At 38.6% G+C, this 17,705-nt stretch overlaps 1 protein-coding gene and 1 long non-coding RNA gene across 3 annotated transcripts in view; one reads left to right on the forward strand and one right to left on the reverse strand.

Moving 5' to 3' along the window:
- Positions 1-3,467, forward strand: part of LOC309339889 — a 33,386-nt gene extending 29,919 nt beyond the window's left edge. Inside the window, exon 2 of the long non-coding RNA XR_014155618.1 lies at positions 3,154-3,467. This is a non-coding gene — a long non-coding RNA (uncharacterized lncRNA). The remainder of the gene's footprint in view (positions 1-3,153) is intronic.
- CLYBL (citramalyl-CoA lyase) overlaps positions 1-17,705 on the reverse strand; it is a 193,916-nt gene that overhangs the window by 22,992 nt on the left and 153,219 nt on the right. For both annotated transcript variants that reach the window (XM_081858287.1, XM_081858288.1), the window contains exons 3-5: positions 7,790-7,978; positions 3,728-3,829; positions 1,942-2,035 (exon numbers count right to left, since the gene is read on the reverse strand). In XM_081858287.1, coding sequence (XP_081714413.1) covers positions 1,942-2,035; positions 3,728-3,829; positions 7,790-7,978 — 385 coding nt within the window. The remainder of the gene's footprint in view (positions 1-1,941; positions 2,036-3,727; positions 3,830-7,789; positions 7,979-17,705) is intronic.

Raw genomic sequence — 17,705 nt, forward strand, 5'->3', positions numbered from 1 at the left:
TAGGATCCAGTCTGAATCCCTTCTCTCTTGTCCTGCCCCTGCCGTGCCCCAGAACGCCCTTTTGGGGGGACTTGCACAGGCCTTGGTTTGGCTGGCTGAGCAAGTCACACAGGACAGGAATGCCTTAAGCCGAGCTGCTTTGGGGGAACCTAAAGATGGCTGAGCCCAACTGAGCCACAAATAAGCGAGTTGAGTTGGAGATAAACTGCATCTGAAGATGCTCTTCCTTCTGGATCTTGCCAAAAGATCCCGCCCCCCCCCCCCCCATCGTGCTTTTCTTTAATAGGAAATATGAATTAGGTTTTTCAATTTATTTTACTGAACACTTATTTCTATACTGCTTAGTCAGCAAAGCCTCTAAGTGGGCATAAAATATTTAAGAAAATCCGATGAGCTGGCCTAGAAATTCTTAACGTGTAGATGTAATCAGCAGTATAAAAATATAGTAATAAAATGCACATTAAAATAAATGTCAAATTTATAGACTTGCCTAAATAAGCTTTTAGCAAGTTTCAAAAACAAGACAGCAAAGGCACCTGTCTAATATCAAGGGGCAGGGAGTTCCAGTGGATGCGTGCTGCCACACCGAACCATCATTGAGCATGTGGATTGAATGTTACGCGGCACTGATTCAGCAGATTGAAGGAGTTGAGTAGACATATATAGGGGTAAGACAATCCTTCAGATAAATTGGTCCCAAGCTGTTAACCACTTCATAGTTACCCGTACTAATAGTAACACCTTTAATTTGCTTTTGCATATCTGTAGCAATTTGCTGATATCTATAAGTGTTGCACCAAAAAGCACCAATTTGATGGCCACTGAGACGTTCCAACCATTTAATCTAGAGTAGTGCCATTTATTTCAGTGGGGCTGAAATAAGTGGTAGAAATACAGCTTTAGTTGTTTTTTTTTTTAAAAAAAGATTTCTGTCTCAGTCTAGTATTTTGATCTTACACACATTACTTTGAAAGAAGTTAACTGAGTTAAAATTTTATCCTAAGATAAATGTTCATGCTCAAATCCTTGGATGAAACATCCGATAGCTATGATTGACGTCTGAGATTTTTTTTAAAAAAAGCATCCATAAAATCTGCTGAACCCAAAGAGTATCTGATATCTCCTAATGCATCTATTATCACATGTACACTTGTGTGAAAAAATAATAATCTGTTCTCTTGTCTTGAGCATCACTGTTTTGACCTTGCTTGCCACCTTATCAGGAATAAATGAAGGCTTTGTTATGCCTCATTATTTAAAATATTGCTTCCTTTTATGTGAATTGCACTCAGATAGTTGTGATTAGATGAACCAGATCAGAAGGTGCATATTTAGCAGATATGTCTGTCATAGCACCGTAATACAGAAATGAGATTCTGACACTGACGTCGTTTTTGGAGAAATTGTGACATCACAAGGCAGAAAGGCACTGAGGTGTGGTTGCTTTCCTGGAGGAAGTATTAAGATGCATGCACTAAAACAGAACTAAGCATGCAAGAGATTGTTAAAACTATCTACAGTATTAATAATAGGCTTCTTTATGCACCAAAATTACAAAATTAGTCTCGTGATTTCAACAGTCACTGCATTTAATTTTTTAGTTGGAGAGCAATAAGCAGAATATGTTTCTGTAAAAGCACAGCTGTAATAGGTTTTAGATTTCAAAAAATGACATCCGTATTAGGAAGATGTACAGGAGACAACACAAATAAATGTATACCCGCTAAGTTAGTAAAGGCAGAGCAGTAGGCTCCATTTTTTTAAATAATGGCCACAATCCTGCAAAGAGTTAAATGTATTTAATCCCGCTGATTTTAGTGGGCTAAATGAGACAGTACGTATAGGTCTGTGGCAGAATATCTTATTGTTGTTAGTATTGTGGCCATTCTGTTATTATAATACTGTATTGTTAATTTTAAAGGGGGGGGGGAATGGGAGCACCTATGCTGGCACGGAAATCCTCGCCTCCAAAGACGACTCCATCCAAACGAAGGCCAATTTGGGGTCCTTTCCTCAGAGTTTCTTCGCAAACTTCCTTTAAATGGAACAAAAATGTTAAACTCAAGCAGCAGGCTGTTTAAAACCATTTTCACTACCAGAAAGATACTAATCGTCAGTTACATTAATTCCTTGGGGACAGGGTCTGCTGTCAAGACTCTTCTTGCATAATGTGCGATAAATAAGTAATAATAACAAATTACACATCTGCACAAAAAGTATACTTTGAATGCAGATTTTTCCAGTATAGCTTAAAGCACAGAATACATATATACATTTTTGTCCTTGCATTTAGGACAAAGCTGTGCCAACAACCTCTGAATGATAACTGTAAACAGTGTGTTATATTTACGAAAGTGGACACTGCATATAGCTTAAGAATCCTTCCTGCACCCCATGAATAATACCTGCATAGAACCACGACTGGAGTATCTTTGGTTTAATACATTGCTGATGGACCGTCATGGCGGATGCAATCTTCTAATCGCTATTTAATGGGCAGCGTAGGGTGGGGCTCCTAACCAATGGTAAAACTGCACAATGAAACTAATACAATTCTAGGATATATAAGGTGCAACAAGTAGCAAAGAAAATAATTTGAAAAGCAACACCTTGAGATTTGCTGAATGCATTAATCTTTGTAATGTCTGTGTAATCATTGTTCTTTTTTAAAAAAAGTAATGTTGCAAATTGAAATGCTTCATAGCTAGCTAGAATTTGCCTGCCAAAGCACAGAGCTACAGTTTATTTTATTATGATTACTGTTGCAAATATACCTATTTTTATACACTGTGGTTCATACAAATCCTGTTGCACCAGGATATTGGATGATAGCCGGTATTTTTCGGTGCTGACTTTCCTTACGCTTTTTCTTTTGTGTGTGTGTGAATTTGAAAATAAAAACCAGTAAAAAAAACCAAACCAGTAAGTAAAATCTTGGCTAGGTATGAACATGTATAATTAGAAATCCTTTAAATTTAAGCCGAAAACTATCTTTCAAACATGCTGTTAAAAATGCGGTGCCTATCAACATGGTAGCCACAAGGGCCTCCCAGCAGCTCCTTCTAATAACACAAAACTTTTCCAGGAAACCTTGGCATGGCTGTGGCGCACTCTAGTTTCAATTTCATCATTGTTAATATCTTTCCTCCACAGAAACACACAGGCTGGATGCCAAGAATAGGAGGCCATTTGCATCAACATCAAGTTCACATTGCAAAAGATGGGGGAAGAGAAATAACATTTTTGGAGGGCAGATGAAGAAGAATTCCACAATCCTCAATGCCATTTTTTTGTGCATATCCAGTATTGGGCTGTAGAAAACAGAAGGTACATTTTTTTACCATTGACTGCAAAGAGCTCTCTGTGTGTGGTTGTAAATGTTATCAGTTCTCAGAACTTCATAGAAGAGGTGCTTTTAAGATATTAGAATAAGACTCCTGAAATAATAATAAAAATTTGACAGCCGCTGTATCTTTTCACGCACGTTTATTGGATTTAAAGGAAATAAAAAAGAAATGCCAAAATAGGACAGAGAGAACTATTATGTAGGGTGTGACTGTATTATGTGGCACTGGAATTTCAGCAAATATTTTGGATGATGAATGCATTCATATAAAATACGAAATGGAGTGGCGTTTTAACCCACCTTTTTCCAGTTATGTGACTTATTCATCGGCTATATGGCTTTAAGCAGAAATGCCAGCTAAATTATATTGATATTTCTTACCTTAAAATTGAGTAAGCCCATTGCTGTTTCCACAAAAGGGAGGAAATTCATAGGTTCTACAAGCACCCGGCCTTTTAAATGGTGTGCAAATTTCTCTGTAAACTAAGCATCGCAGAGGGAAGTGATCAGTTTCGTTTTTATAAAAAAATAACATCTATAAAATGGTACGACTATCTAAACTTTCCATTGAAGTGAAATACAAATAAACAGAGAAAACAAAGCCTGGAGTGCTGAGAGGGGAAAAAATAAATAAAAAAGAAAACTGCCAAGCTTCCAAAGAGGTCTGTTCTCTTAGGCCTGTCTTCTTTAGAATGCCTGCATTATTGTATATTTTGGAGTCTGAAGTTTTAGTTGCAAAAATATTTGCCTAACACCTATCACCCTGACTTAGTTAAATGCAAATCAGCAGGCTCTTAAAAACAAAGTAGTATTGATATACCTGACATTCTGTTTTGTTTCATGTCTGACACTGACAACGGCTGTGAATGTTCCCCAGCCTTCCAAACTGGGACTCACATTATTCATTATGGCACCGTCACCCTTTGTTCCAGAGGTCTTTTCTTCATAATTTTTTTTTTTTTAGCTTACCTAGGAAGGGCCTTTAAAAAGGAAGTTTAATTCTTTGAAGACCAAAGCTCTCCAATTTTTTCCATGAGACCAGTTCACAGCTAGCTCTGAGCTGCCGGTGGGGTAGCCCAAATTCCAAAATCTATCATCTGGAAACATTACAAAAGCTCTTGTACAGATTTTTTTTTCTCCCTCTCTCTCTCCCTTTCAAAAGAGAAGGGAGGGGGAGGAAAAGCTACCTCTGTATATTGTAAATCTATTATGTCTGTCTAGATCTAGTAATGTGTTGGGAGATAAACATATCACAGGTATGCTAAAGAAATTTTAGTCAATAAAGACAGGGGGGGAAATGCATCAATTTTATATTTAAGGAATATTTAACCATTAATGGATATCAAAGGAAAAGGGAATTTTAATCATCTCTCCATTCAGTCTCAGTTGGGTAAATCATATCTAAGAGATTTGCATAAATATAAACCATCAAAGACTTTTCATCTTCAAAGGGGGTTTCAAGACCCTATAAGCTTTGTACTGTAATCATCGCAGGTCACAACCCTGCAGGAATAAGGCTGCTATGGCAACATAAAAAACTAATGCTTAAGGCTTAGCATAATATTCTGACTAATAGAAAGGAAACTCATTTTAAAAGCTGGCAGCCTATTTACCAGAAGCTGGATTAGAGGTGTTATTTCCTCTTTTAGCTCCCCCTCCAACTTCACCCCTCCCTAAAAGAAAGGGAAATCTAATCACCGAAATCTTTAAAAAGCTTCCAACCAATTTGCAGTAACTTTACATTAAGCCCAAAATAAATCATACCTTGCTGCAATGCTGGGGTTTTTTTTGGAGGGTGAATCCTCACTGTGTGTGTGTGTGTGTGTGTGTGTGTGTGTGTGTGTGTGCGTGCCTGTGGTGTCGTCATTGCTGCCACAGTTGCCTGTCAAACCTTTCCACAGGCTGGTGTGCAACAGAATATATATAAGGAATTAAGAGAGAGCCTGCCATTCAAATGTATGGCGTGAAATGCAAAGGAATTGCAAGAGGGGTGGGGAAGACACTTGCAGCCTGGTCGTACCCATGTTTACGTGGCAGTAAGCCCCATTGTGTTCAGCTGGGCTTACTCCCAAGGAAAGGTGCACAAAATCACAGCACGATAATAATAAAACAAAGCCAACATATGCCTTTGTCCGGCCTTGATAATTAAAAAAACAAAACAAAACAAAACAATTTAGCAGGTATGGTTAATTTTAAGTTGGCAACAATTTTGTGTGCTAAGACATTGAAAAATAAAAAACACACCCATCTGTTTGTTTGTTTGTTTATTTAAATCTTTCTTTTTAATGCATTTTATTTTGCAACTTGCAAGGGAGAGTTTTTAATCAAGCAATGTTTGCCCCCCATTTCCTCCAATTTTTTAATTGTTTTTTTTTTTTTTAGCACCAAATACAAAAGGCAACTAGTTGAGAAGTTTCAATTAATTTTTTTCAAAAGGAGACGATTAAATGTTTCCGGCCTGGTAAAGTGTTCATTTCAGTGAGAGGGGGTAGAGGAAAAAAGGGGGAGGGGGAAAAAACAAAGCTCTGGGAGGGGATGAAGTAGCAGGCCTTAGCAATGCTTTCAATTCCAGTGCATACCCGATAGTGTGTGGGGAAGAATGCCCACTGTTCAGGATTTGTGGGAGAATTGTCCCATGACAAAGGAGCGAGAGTTACGCTTGTTATAGTCCAATAAGCCATGCCAGTCAAACAAGTACCCATACTAGGGACAAAAGGGAAGCAGGAGATTCTCACACAAAAGAAAACAAGTAAGCCCATCTTTTAGTTGTGCATCAGCCTCCAGGTTTTATGCTTCACATAAATAAAAATGAAGGGGAAAAAATAAACAGCAAAAAAAGAGAGGTAGCTTTCCATTTCACTAGCCGCTTAAAACAAAGCCAAAAGTATCACTGAACTTGATCGGTCTCCCTAGACAGAAGACTTTAACAGAGGTAGGGGAAGTGTCGAAAGGTTGACGCTGGTTTATTTCCAGAAGGGGAAACGGTTGGAAATTAAAAATCAGAGATGAGGAAACATGGAACATGTTCCTCTTAGCATGAATTAGAAAGAAAGCCTGAAGTTCTCACATCAAGGTAAAACATATTGGGTAACACCAAAGGCCTTCGCTGGAATGGCAAGATGAATATTCATAACCAGCAAACTCCAGAAGTGTTAGTCCGCTGTACAAAATCAACAAAGAGGCCTTGTGGATCTTCCTTAGTAAAAGATCGTGCCACTTTGGAGACAGCGTTACTGAAAACAGAACTATTCTTTTTGGATGTTTCTACGTAGCTGACTTCAGTTTTCCCAGCCTCTGAAAAAGGTTGTGTTTCCTGCCCCCCCGCTAACATGTAATGAATTTAACAGCCGTCGATGGTAGTTCAATGTTACCCATAACGTCTTGGGTATGCAAAAACAGCCAAGAGCCTCATGGAACCTTAAAGGCTAATAGATAAGTTTAGGGTTAGATGTGGAACTAGTTAGGATAGAAACTACCGGATTTGTCTAGTTTTGTTTTTCTTTATAGACCTTCTATGGATCTCTCCCTCAGTGTTCCCCCAAACTATGAAAACAGGATAAATAAGCCTTACGACTTTAGTGGTATTTTTCAGAAATAATGGTATCACTAAATAAAACTTATCCCTCCTTAACAATTTGAACAATTATAGCATAATTAGGCCCATTTCAAAGTTTTCTTAAGTAATTTGACATGCCAACCATTTACATTTCAGGTTTTTATAGGCTGAAAAGTCGGTCATGAAACGCAAGCACACCTGTCAGCAATTAAAAAGGAAGAAATAGAGAACTGGACAGGAAATAATATCTGTGCTAATTAAAAACACTAGTTAAAAGCTTCCTGTTTGTTCTTCTGGTTGCCCTAAGGAGTGACCTTTACTTTTTGTCTCCACCATAATTTTTTCATATGTTGCTAAAATGTTTCCTCCATCTACTTATGGTTTCTAACTTCCAGGGCATGTACGCTATACGTTTACATGACAGTCAGTGAGGTTTTACTACAATGAAAAAACCTGGTCTGATTTTAAAACATTTTTACTTTGCCTTAATGGCAGCAGATTATTAAAGCAGTCTGCTACCCAGTTAATTCTACTTAAAAATTAAAACGTTTCACACACGTTCTGCATGTAATTTCAATCTACACCTCTTATCCTGAAATGGTTGATCTTTGAAATATGGGCCAAATTTGCTTAATATATGCAAGAGGCTTCTAGGATTAATTGATTAATTGCTTCTAGGAGTGATTTATTTGATTGATTGATTGATTGATTAATGTTTACTAATAAGCAGATGATGGTAAGGATGAATTCAACTAGTACTGTGACTAGAGATATTTCTTACTTGCCTCATGAGCTAAATCCACAAGTCCCAAAGTCTCCTCTTTCTAAACAAAGTAGCAAAGATCTTAATCTAATGCTGAGATAGTGACGAATCCCAATTTACTCACCCATCTTATTTCTTCGACACTTTCAGTTTTTGGAAGCATCAGGCTTGTAGGGAGAACCTTGGATTGCAAAATGACCTTTATATCTTCTTCAGCAAGACCACTGGATACCGAATTGATCCTAACACACTTCTCAGTCCGACCAAACTCAAATTCTTCAAGTGCTTTCACACTAGTCGTTCTTGCTTCTGCCTAGAGTTGAGAGGGGATAAAAAGTAAAAAGAACTCTTAATTTCACATTCTACTGTACATTTATTGCAGTTTTCTGAACCTTGAGCATCTTTTAAATAATAATGAAAAGCCATTAAACTGATTCAGCGTGTTATGATTTTAATAGACCCAATGTCTTTAACATTCCATTTCTAAGTCATCATTACTAATTTTGTGGGGAAATATATACAATTACATGACTGGAAAGAATCAAATCCTCTGTCATTACTAATTTTGTGGGGAAATATATACAAGTACATGACTGGAAAGAAGAAATCCTCTGTATTTCTTCTCGGAAGTGGTCCTATTTAGTTCAATGGAACTTACTTCCAGGTAAGCATGCACAGGATTGTGGTCTGAGTTGTGTCCAAAAGGGAAAACTTAAATGTCAACATTAAGAGAATATTTCCTCCAGTATACTTTCTTGTAAATACTAGCAATATCACTATTTGTATTTATTTATGCATTTTGTTGTATACACTCTCCTAACCTGCCCATACATGGACTTCTCTCCATCTTTCCATTAACTTATAACAGAAACGATGAAGGAAGAGCAGGATAATTGCAGGAGTAAAAAATCTCCCACAAAGGGCACACATGCATTCTGCTTTTACTGAAGCAATTTGAAACAAACAAATCCAAACATATATGCTCAAACTGACACACAAGAAAACGTTGAAGAAAAAGTAAGCGCATCTGAACAATGTTTTCCTTCTGAATAATTGAGCAGTTGCTGAAATAAAACATTTTTATTGGGCCAGAGACAGAAATTCAGACAGACTGAAAGCAAGAAAGTGCCTGGACTCTCGACTTCCTGCCAATTTCAGTTTCAAAACACAAATTCCTTCAACTTGGCAACAGCCCTTAGCAAATTCTCATTGTCAAAATGAACACTTATCAAAAGCAATTTCATTTGTGAAGAGTTTTTTATAGTACTAATAAAACTTTAAAGCTTCTGATTGATGAATGTTTTAAAGAAAGGGGGGGGGGAGAGAATGGATAATGGTGTTAACAATATGCAGCCATTTGCCCCCCAAAATACTTATCAAGGAAACAGGCAAACGAAAGGGAGGAGGGAGGGAAATCATCAAAGTTAGTATCCAGAGCAAAGCCAGTCAGCGAGACAACACAAAACATTAGATTTAAACCAGACGGATATCAATCCGACCTTGGGAGTAGAGGCAGAAGAGGCTGCAAAATGTGGTCCGAGTTAAACAGTGTGAGGAAACAGTAGCTTACAGTTGTCAGGACCGATCAGAATAAGGTCTCCAAGACCAGTTTAAGACAGCTGTATGGTGCACTGATTTACGAGACTAATAATTAGGATAAGTTTAGACAGAAGAAACCAATGGCCCCTCACCCGGTTAGTGTGACAGAGGGAGAAAGTTAATGACACTCAAAACAATCATCAGCTTGGAGCTACCACCCCTATATCCCCAAACACTGGCTTTAATATGTGCCTATCAGATGGATAGAGAATGGTAGTGCTTGTACATAGAATTAGGAGTGCAGCTCATTACGACATACTGTGGCTGGGAGATGGCTCCCTTTGCTTTAAAAAACCCAGCAGCGGGGTTTCTTCCAATAAGAAAAAGCAGCACATTGTGATTTAACACTCAAATAACCCTCCCTCCAAAAAATCTTATTGTGAGATTGCTTCTCATTTGCACCGAACATTACGTGACATCTTATTTGGCATAAGATTAGCCACATATCCTCCTCCTGAGACAAAGTATGCTCCGAAGGATAAAACATGCCCTATTTTACTTTGCTAAAAAAGCAAAACGAAACAAGAAGCCAATGCGGTTTGATCACAAGTGGCGCTGAGCCCCCAAATGATATTTTTTACAGGTGGATTTTTACAGTCTTGCTAGTGGTACCTCTGCCAAGTCTGGGACAATTCGTTTCTGCCACTGCAGTCCCCTGGGACATAGCCCACACTCTTTAGGAGTGTCCTGGTCCTCTGGAGACGTGCAGGGGGAAAGCAAGACATTTTGCTGCTTGAGTCAAAAGTGGGAGTAGACTAGGCCATGAGGCCTGCACAACTCTGTTCTCAGACTGAGGAGAGCGGCAAGAGGGCTTAAAAGGAACAATGAGAGGGCTGCCACCTGAGGCATTCGCCTCACTCTGTCTAATGGTAGAGCTGGACCTAGTCATCTTTCCACTTTGGATCCAATCTATTTAAAATATTTTTAATTTTAATTAAAATGCATGTTGTCCAATTAATTGAGGGCAATTCAAAGTTTAATGGAAACAATTTAACAACTAAACGCTGCAGCCCTACCAATCTGATACGCAGAAAGAATAGTTTTATATCGGGAAACATTTGATGATCAATTATTTTGGGCCCCCACAAGCAGTCAGAAGAATACAGCTCAGACTCAGGTTTACTGCCTTAGTAAGAACTACGGCCTCAGTCTGCTGTTGTGCGTAATTTTCATAAACCAAATATGTACATCCTCTGCTACATACCTCAAAATAACCAGCCAGCAATCAAGTTACTCTCCTACTCCATATTTCAGAAGAAAAATGTGTTACTGTGAGAGATTATACGCTCTTGCCATCTGTTGGGTGGATAATAGATTTTCATAGAAACATTATATTTTAGCTCTGTCCATTTAAAGAAAATTATTATTCCTTAGCAACAAGTCCCACTATCACTTTATCAGATGCAACTTTATGTGATTTACAAAATGTTTTTAAGCTCTAACCATAAGATTACACCGCTTCACAAGTTTGAGGATTTCAAAAGCTCCAGGTATGTTCAGCCTACATTCCTTTTTGTTATCTCCCCCTATAGATCACTCTGTATGGAGCGACTCATATGAAATGAACTTGAAATTCCATAGGGGGAGGCTTGAGGCTAGATCCTTCCATGTGTCATGGCTCCAAAAACTACTTGGTCATTGGTCTTCCATTGTAAACCTGAATTGGAACTGACTTTCCACACCATCAGGAGTTTGGAATCCCCCCTGCCCAACGTGTACATTCTAAGGTGTTTTGTCCATACAAGTGTTTAGCTGCTGTGGACGAGGGTGATTTGAAGCTCTTTGCCTGATTTACCAATGTGGTGAACATCTTTTCATGGTCCTGCTAAAATTTTTGAAATTATCTCTGCTGTTTCTTTCTATTTCTATTTAAGTGAAAAAGAGGTATAGCACTATAACACAACAATACTATTTTTTTGTATTATGGTGTTACAGTGCCTAATAGTAATAGTAATTTATTTCTATGCCACCCATTTGGCTGGATTTCCCAGTCCATAAGCATGTGATAAAACAACAACAACAAGAATTAGGGAAAGTTTCTGATCACTGCCATTATTATTATTAATATTAATACCCCGCCCATCTGGCTAGGTTTCCCCAGCCACTCTGGGCAGCTCCCAAGGGCAGCCTCCAATAAAATATTACATCTGGGCAGCTCCCAATAAAATATTAAAAACACGATAAAACATCAAACATTAAAAAACTTTCATAAACAGGGCTGTCTTCATATGTTCTGAAAGTCAGGTAGTTATATATTTCCTTGACATCAGATGGGAGGGCATTCCACAGGGCGGGTGCCACTACTGAAAAGGCCCTCTGCCTGGTTCTGCCATCTTAGCAATATAGTTAAAGGTAGTTAACAATTTTTTTTGTATAAATCATTTCAAAAATATAACACCATGGGTGAGATTGAATTATTATTATTATTAATTAAATGTATATGCTGCCAATTGTCAAAAGGCCGCAGAGTGGATTACAAAATGGAACACAAATGTCAATATGTAACAGAATATCTATACAGTATCAAAATCAAAACAGTTATATAAGTACAATTACAATAACGAGAAATGCATAATAAAAGACATTCTCATAATAGCATCGTCATAAAAAAATATAGGAGAAGAAAATCAGCAGCAGCAGCAGCCAGCGTAACAGGGTTTTTCTTCACCTTTTCCTGCATAACTGCAAAAAATGGTTTGGAGGGGTTGTGGAACCCCCCAGAACAGCATGCAGGGGGAGAATATGACTAATAGGAGAATTGTTTGAATGACAAGCTGAAAAACTTATGCTGATGGAACAATTGCCACACTGAATTTTCCCCTATAGATTTATGGTGTAATAGCTATACCTCTCTCTCTCTCTCTCTCTCTCTCTCGGCCATTTTAGTGCTATTTAAGCAATTGATTAAAAAATAATGAACAAGTTGCTAATGAGAAACCCTCTGGAACAGGGTGCTGTGTTTTAATAGGGTCATTTTCTTGGCAGGTCACTTTCCTGCATCAAATTGCTCTTTAAAAAAAGATGGCAGATCAGTGCAAGAGGCATCTATACCTGCAGACATTGTGCTGCTCTTCCATTCTTAAAAAAGATGAGAGTTTCGGCATTCTGAAAAAAGTTGGAAGAACCACGTGGAAAACGCAAGACACACGCAGGTGTCTCGTATAAAAAGAGAGTTAATGAAAGAATGATGGTTCTGCATTTATTGATGACACAATTCTGCTGCCAAAGTTTATGCTACTGTTTTATTGGGTATATTTTCTGAATTATTGTACAGTGGTACCTCGGGTTAATAACTTAATTCGTTCTGGAGTTCTGTTCTTAACCTGAAACTGTTCTTAACCTGAAACACCACTTTAGCTAATGGGGCCTCCCGCTGCCGCCACAGCACGATTTCTGTTCTCATCCTGAAGCAAAGTTCTTAACCTGAGGTACTATTTCTGGGTTAGCGGAGTCTGGAACCTGAAGCGTATGTAACCTGAAGCGTCTGTAACCCGAGGTACCACTGTACAGTTTTTGTTGCAATGTATTTTTTTCCTGATTTTATGTTATGTTTATTGCTTATGCTTTTAAAAATTTGCAAGCCACTTAGAGGCTCAAAAATGAATAACAGTAATAGTATTAGTAGCAGTACAGTGGTACCTCGGTTAAGTACTTAATTCGTTCCGGAGGTCCGTACTTAACCTGAAACTGTTCTTAACCTGAAGCACCACTTTAGCTAATGGGGCCTCCTGCTGCTGCCATGCCGCCGGAGCACAATTTCTGTTCTCATCCTGAAGCAAAATTCTTAACCCGAGGTACCATTTCTGGGTTAGCAGAGTCTGTAACCTGAAGTGTCTGTAACCCGAGGTACCACTGTAGTAAGAATAAATTCCATACTAAACACTCACTATGCATGCACCCTTTAATATAAAGATATTTGAAACTCTCAGCTAAAAGAACAGGAGTAGCCAACCTGATGCCTTCAATTCCTATCAAACCTGATGGTCAGGGATGATGGGAGTTACAGTCTGGAGGGCACCACATTCACTAATCTGGATAAGAAAATGTGCTCATCAGCTGCTTCATTGTCAGAACATTGCTTAGAGTAGAAGGGTCTTCAGCATCTGTCACTGTAGGGAGTATAACTGAAGCATCCTTCATAGAATGCTAATAGTGAGGACTGCATCTTTCCCAACCCCCTCAAAGACACCAGAGGAAAATATTCCAATGCCTGTACTGTATAGCTACAGTTTATTTTTCCAGTCGGGGGAAATGCAGAATATACTCTAAGGCAGGGATTCTCAAGCTTTTTTCTCTAGGCCACACTTTCAGAATAAAAATTTGCGCATGCCACACCAGTTTTTCATACATTTTGCAAAAATGTATAAATCTTGTGGGAAAATTGAAATGGAAGAAGCAAAGGTTAAACAATGCATGATTAAATGGGCAATTTCTCGTGTGTGTTATACAATACAGATATAAGAGTGGGAACATATGTGGAGTAAGGGGCTAAAATTTAAATTGTGTTACAATCTTAAAGACCGATACATCGTTTTACAAAAATTATCTTTAAGTCCTGAGAAACTATTCAGGAATTTGCTGGAAATGTTTGCTGGAAATGCCAAGAACATGAAGGGACTTTTTATCATGCTTGGTCGACATGTAAAAAAGGCTAAAAAATATTGGATACAAATACCTAATTGATACAGCAGATTTTAAAGGTTAATACAGTTGTACCTTGGTTCTCGAATTTAATCCGTTCCGGGACTCCGTTCGACTCCTGAAACGGTTCAAAAACCAAGGTGTGGCTTCCGATTGGCTGCAGGAGTTTCCTGTAGCCGATCAGAAGCTGCAGAAGCCATGTCAGACATTCAGCTTCTAAAAAAAGTTCACAAACCAGAACACTCACTTCTGGGTTTGCGATATTTGGGAGCCAATTTGTTTGACAACTAAGGCGTTCGATCACCAAGGTACCACTGTATTCAACTGAAGGCAGGGTTAATGGGCATACAGTTAGAAAAGGACTATGGAAGATTACTCCAGTAAATGACTACAGTGCCAACACCGCAAACATGCACAAAAATGGAAAGATACAGCCCTACCCACTACAGAAGAATGGCTGATAAAATTATTGGATCTGGCTGAGGTGGCAAAGTTAACATGTTTAATTAGAGAAAAATCATTACTGACATTTGTCAAGGACTGGAAATTTATCATGGACGTTTTGTGTGAGAGAGAAAATGAACAGGCAATATCAGGATTTGAAGACTGAACATAGAATGGTTGGATTTTAACGGATGAATATTACGTGCCACTGCAAAACAGAGAGCTGGAAGTCCTTTTACTTTTTTTTACTCTTTTCAAATTTTCTTTACTTTCTCCTTTCTCCCCCTCCTTTTCTTGCTGTATCTTCTTTCTGACTTTGTTCTTTTATAGGCTAAGTAGTTCTTTTATCTTAGTACAGTGGTACCTCAACTTACGCGCACCTCTGGTTAGGTATCCTTCGGGATACGCACACGGCAAACCCGGAAGTATTTTTCCAGGTTTTGCCGTGCGTGCATGCGGAGAAGCGCTCTACCGTGCGCATGTGCAGAACAGGCACCTCCAGTTGTGAAAACCTTGGGATCCGACTGGAGCTCTGGAATGGATCCCATCTGCAACCGGAGGTACCACTGTATATTATATAAAATATATTTTGTAATGGGTTTGTATAGCTATGAATAAGTATCAATAAATAAATTAAAAAGGATACACTGGAAAACAAAAATAAACAACTCCTAGCAGTGCTTGAGAAATAACACAGAACACAACTACTTTATAAGATATGATCATGGGATCTCAAGAAAGTATAAAACCATGCAGCTACATAATAACATTAATCCTTCCCAAAATATAATTATAAGTGAGCCTCTTACATATGTACCTTTGGTATGCATACAAGCTGAATAAGAGGTGTGAGCTTGCATTTGTCGGGTAGTTTCATTTATATTGGGTCTAATCTGAGACAATATGTCATGAAGAATTGTAGAAGAATAGCCAATGCTCTTGAAGAGAGGCATGGATACTGTTTCTGGTTCTATATAATTTCTTAAAAATAAAAAAAGCCTAGACTATTACTCTACTACACTGAAATGTTTAAATGCTTCCTTGCTTGTCTTTCAGTCTTTCTTCCACACCTGCATACCCTCCAACATGTCTCCGGTGAAAATAGGGATGTCAATAATAATAATAATAATAATAATAATTTATATCCCACCCATGTGACTGGGTTGCTGCAGCCACTGTGGGCAGCTTCCAACATATATAAAAATGTAAAAAGAAGAAGAAGAAAGAGAAACATTAGAAAACTTCCCTATGCAGGGCTGCCTTCAAAGGTCTAAAGGTTGTATAGTTACTTATCTCTTTGGCTTGGGGGTCAAATAACTCCATACCCTCCAACATTTCTCCAATCAAAATAGGACACCCTGAGGAAAAGCGGGAAATTCTGGGATCAAATTAGAAACTGGGACTGCTTCTGTTAATCCAGGACTATCCCTGGGAAATAGGGATGCTTGCAGATTCTGCATTTGCCATCTTTTGCTGATACACCAGTGTCTCGCCACGCTCTTTGAGAACCACTGATCTAAGGCCTATTGATACTCTGGCTTAGAAGACACTTGTAGCTGCCTTATACACGTGTTGCTTCTTCTCCCACTACTACCCAGCTGCTTTGCAGTATGCATTGTAACTCTGATGATGATTTGAGCAGCTGCAGTGTTTTGCATTGGGTTGGATCCTAAATATGTAGGCCTTGATTCTGAGCACATTTACAAAGCAAAGTCAGTGGGGCTTATTTCCCAGTAAATGTGTTTAGGATTAGGACGCCAGGAATGAACTGCTAGAAAACCGAGAGAAGTTCTTAACACAAAGGCTTTTTGAGTTTGCTCACAAGCATGCGACTGGAAGGACAAGCTTCTCAGCGCAGCAAGAAAATAACCCCGAGTTCTTTGCACAAAGGGTGAGACACAGGTGTAAACGATAAAAAAAAAACATTTTCCTCTAATTTTTACAGTTGGCAAGCTTTTGTGTCAACTTGTGTGTTATTTATTTTCCACTTACTGTATTAACAGTATTTCATTTCTATCCCTCTCTTATTCCCTGATGAAACCCATCACAGTCAACATGGAGTTTATGGTCTTCCATCCGGGCACTGAACAGTCCAGACCCAGATCTGCTTAGCTTCAGCAAAGAGGCCTTACCACACTATTTAAGACCATTCTATTAAACTTAAGACTAAGTGCTACGCAATGGAGCAAATTAAAATTTGCGTATTCTTAAATGAATCTATGTATACAAAAGAACAATGATCTTTCCCCTTTAAAACACTGAAGAAGTAACAGGAAATTATAGTAGCGCATCTTGTAGGACCATTATTACAAGGGCAACAAAGGAGTTGCTAAATGAGAGCTTCAGCTTTTGCCAAAGTTACTCAGGAGATTCTGATTTTGCCAGTGGCTTGCTTGCACACAAAACCGGCCAAATAGAGAAAAGCATGTTGTACAGGCAGAGAGCTCTTACTGGAATAAGACACTATTAGCATTATCTTATCCACACACAAGTTTCGGGTTTAAACCAGAATCAGTGAAACCAGAGCTTTATACTCAGAGCTTACTCTGAAAAATGTTACCTGCCTCCCATTCTATAGTCAATTAAGAACCCTTACCAGGACAGCTAGAATATATTTCATAGTTAGAAGAACTGTAAATTCTCCAAACAGCTTCATAGTGCTTCATCTAGCAGGTCAAATGACTGCAAGTTTAATTAATTGGGATGAGCCTATGAAAATCATCATCCTGGTTCCATACTCTGTAAATGTGGAGATTGATGGCAAAGAAAATGTGAAGTATGCACATTCATCAGCACAATGTTTACTTATAATCTGTTTGAGGGGATCCTTAAAATGCAAATTTATACCAATAATCATATTAATTCCCTCATTTTAATACCTAACTCTGAATTGATGAGAAGCTTGGGTGCCCTGTGAGGTCTGTTACTAAATTGGGGGGGGGGGAGAGAGAGAACGCTGTGATTTTGGCCACATCGGCACTGCTGATAAATCAAGCATCGCTACAACGAACAGACACTGAAATTAAAAAAGGGAATATGCGTGCAGTTGGTTCAACTGGCATCCATTAAAGTTAATAACTAATCATCTTCACAAGTTACCAGCTCTGAATTATCAAATCTGCAAAGAAAACAACATCCGTCCACTTTTACACTCCAGTGGAAGAGGTGGTCCCTCGCAGCGGGGCAGCAGAGACTCGCCATCTGGAGAATAAATCGAGTGTGAAGTACAGTATAGCTTGGGACCAAGCTCCGTGGCAGCAGCTCAGCAGTTAGTTCATTAGTTCCAAACTTCTAGGGATTAGAGTAGTCTCAATTCTACTGTCGGATAGGATAAGACAGAATGCAAGATTGGGGGG

The sequence above is a fragment of the Podarcis erhardii genome (assembly GCF_964252035.2).
Source record: "Podarcis erhardii genome assembly, chromosome: 4".
In the NCBI taxonomy this organism is placed as follows: domain Eukaryota; kingdom Metazoa; phylum Chordata; class Lepidosauria; order Squamata; family Lacertidae; genus Podarcis; species Podarcis erhardii.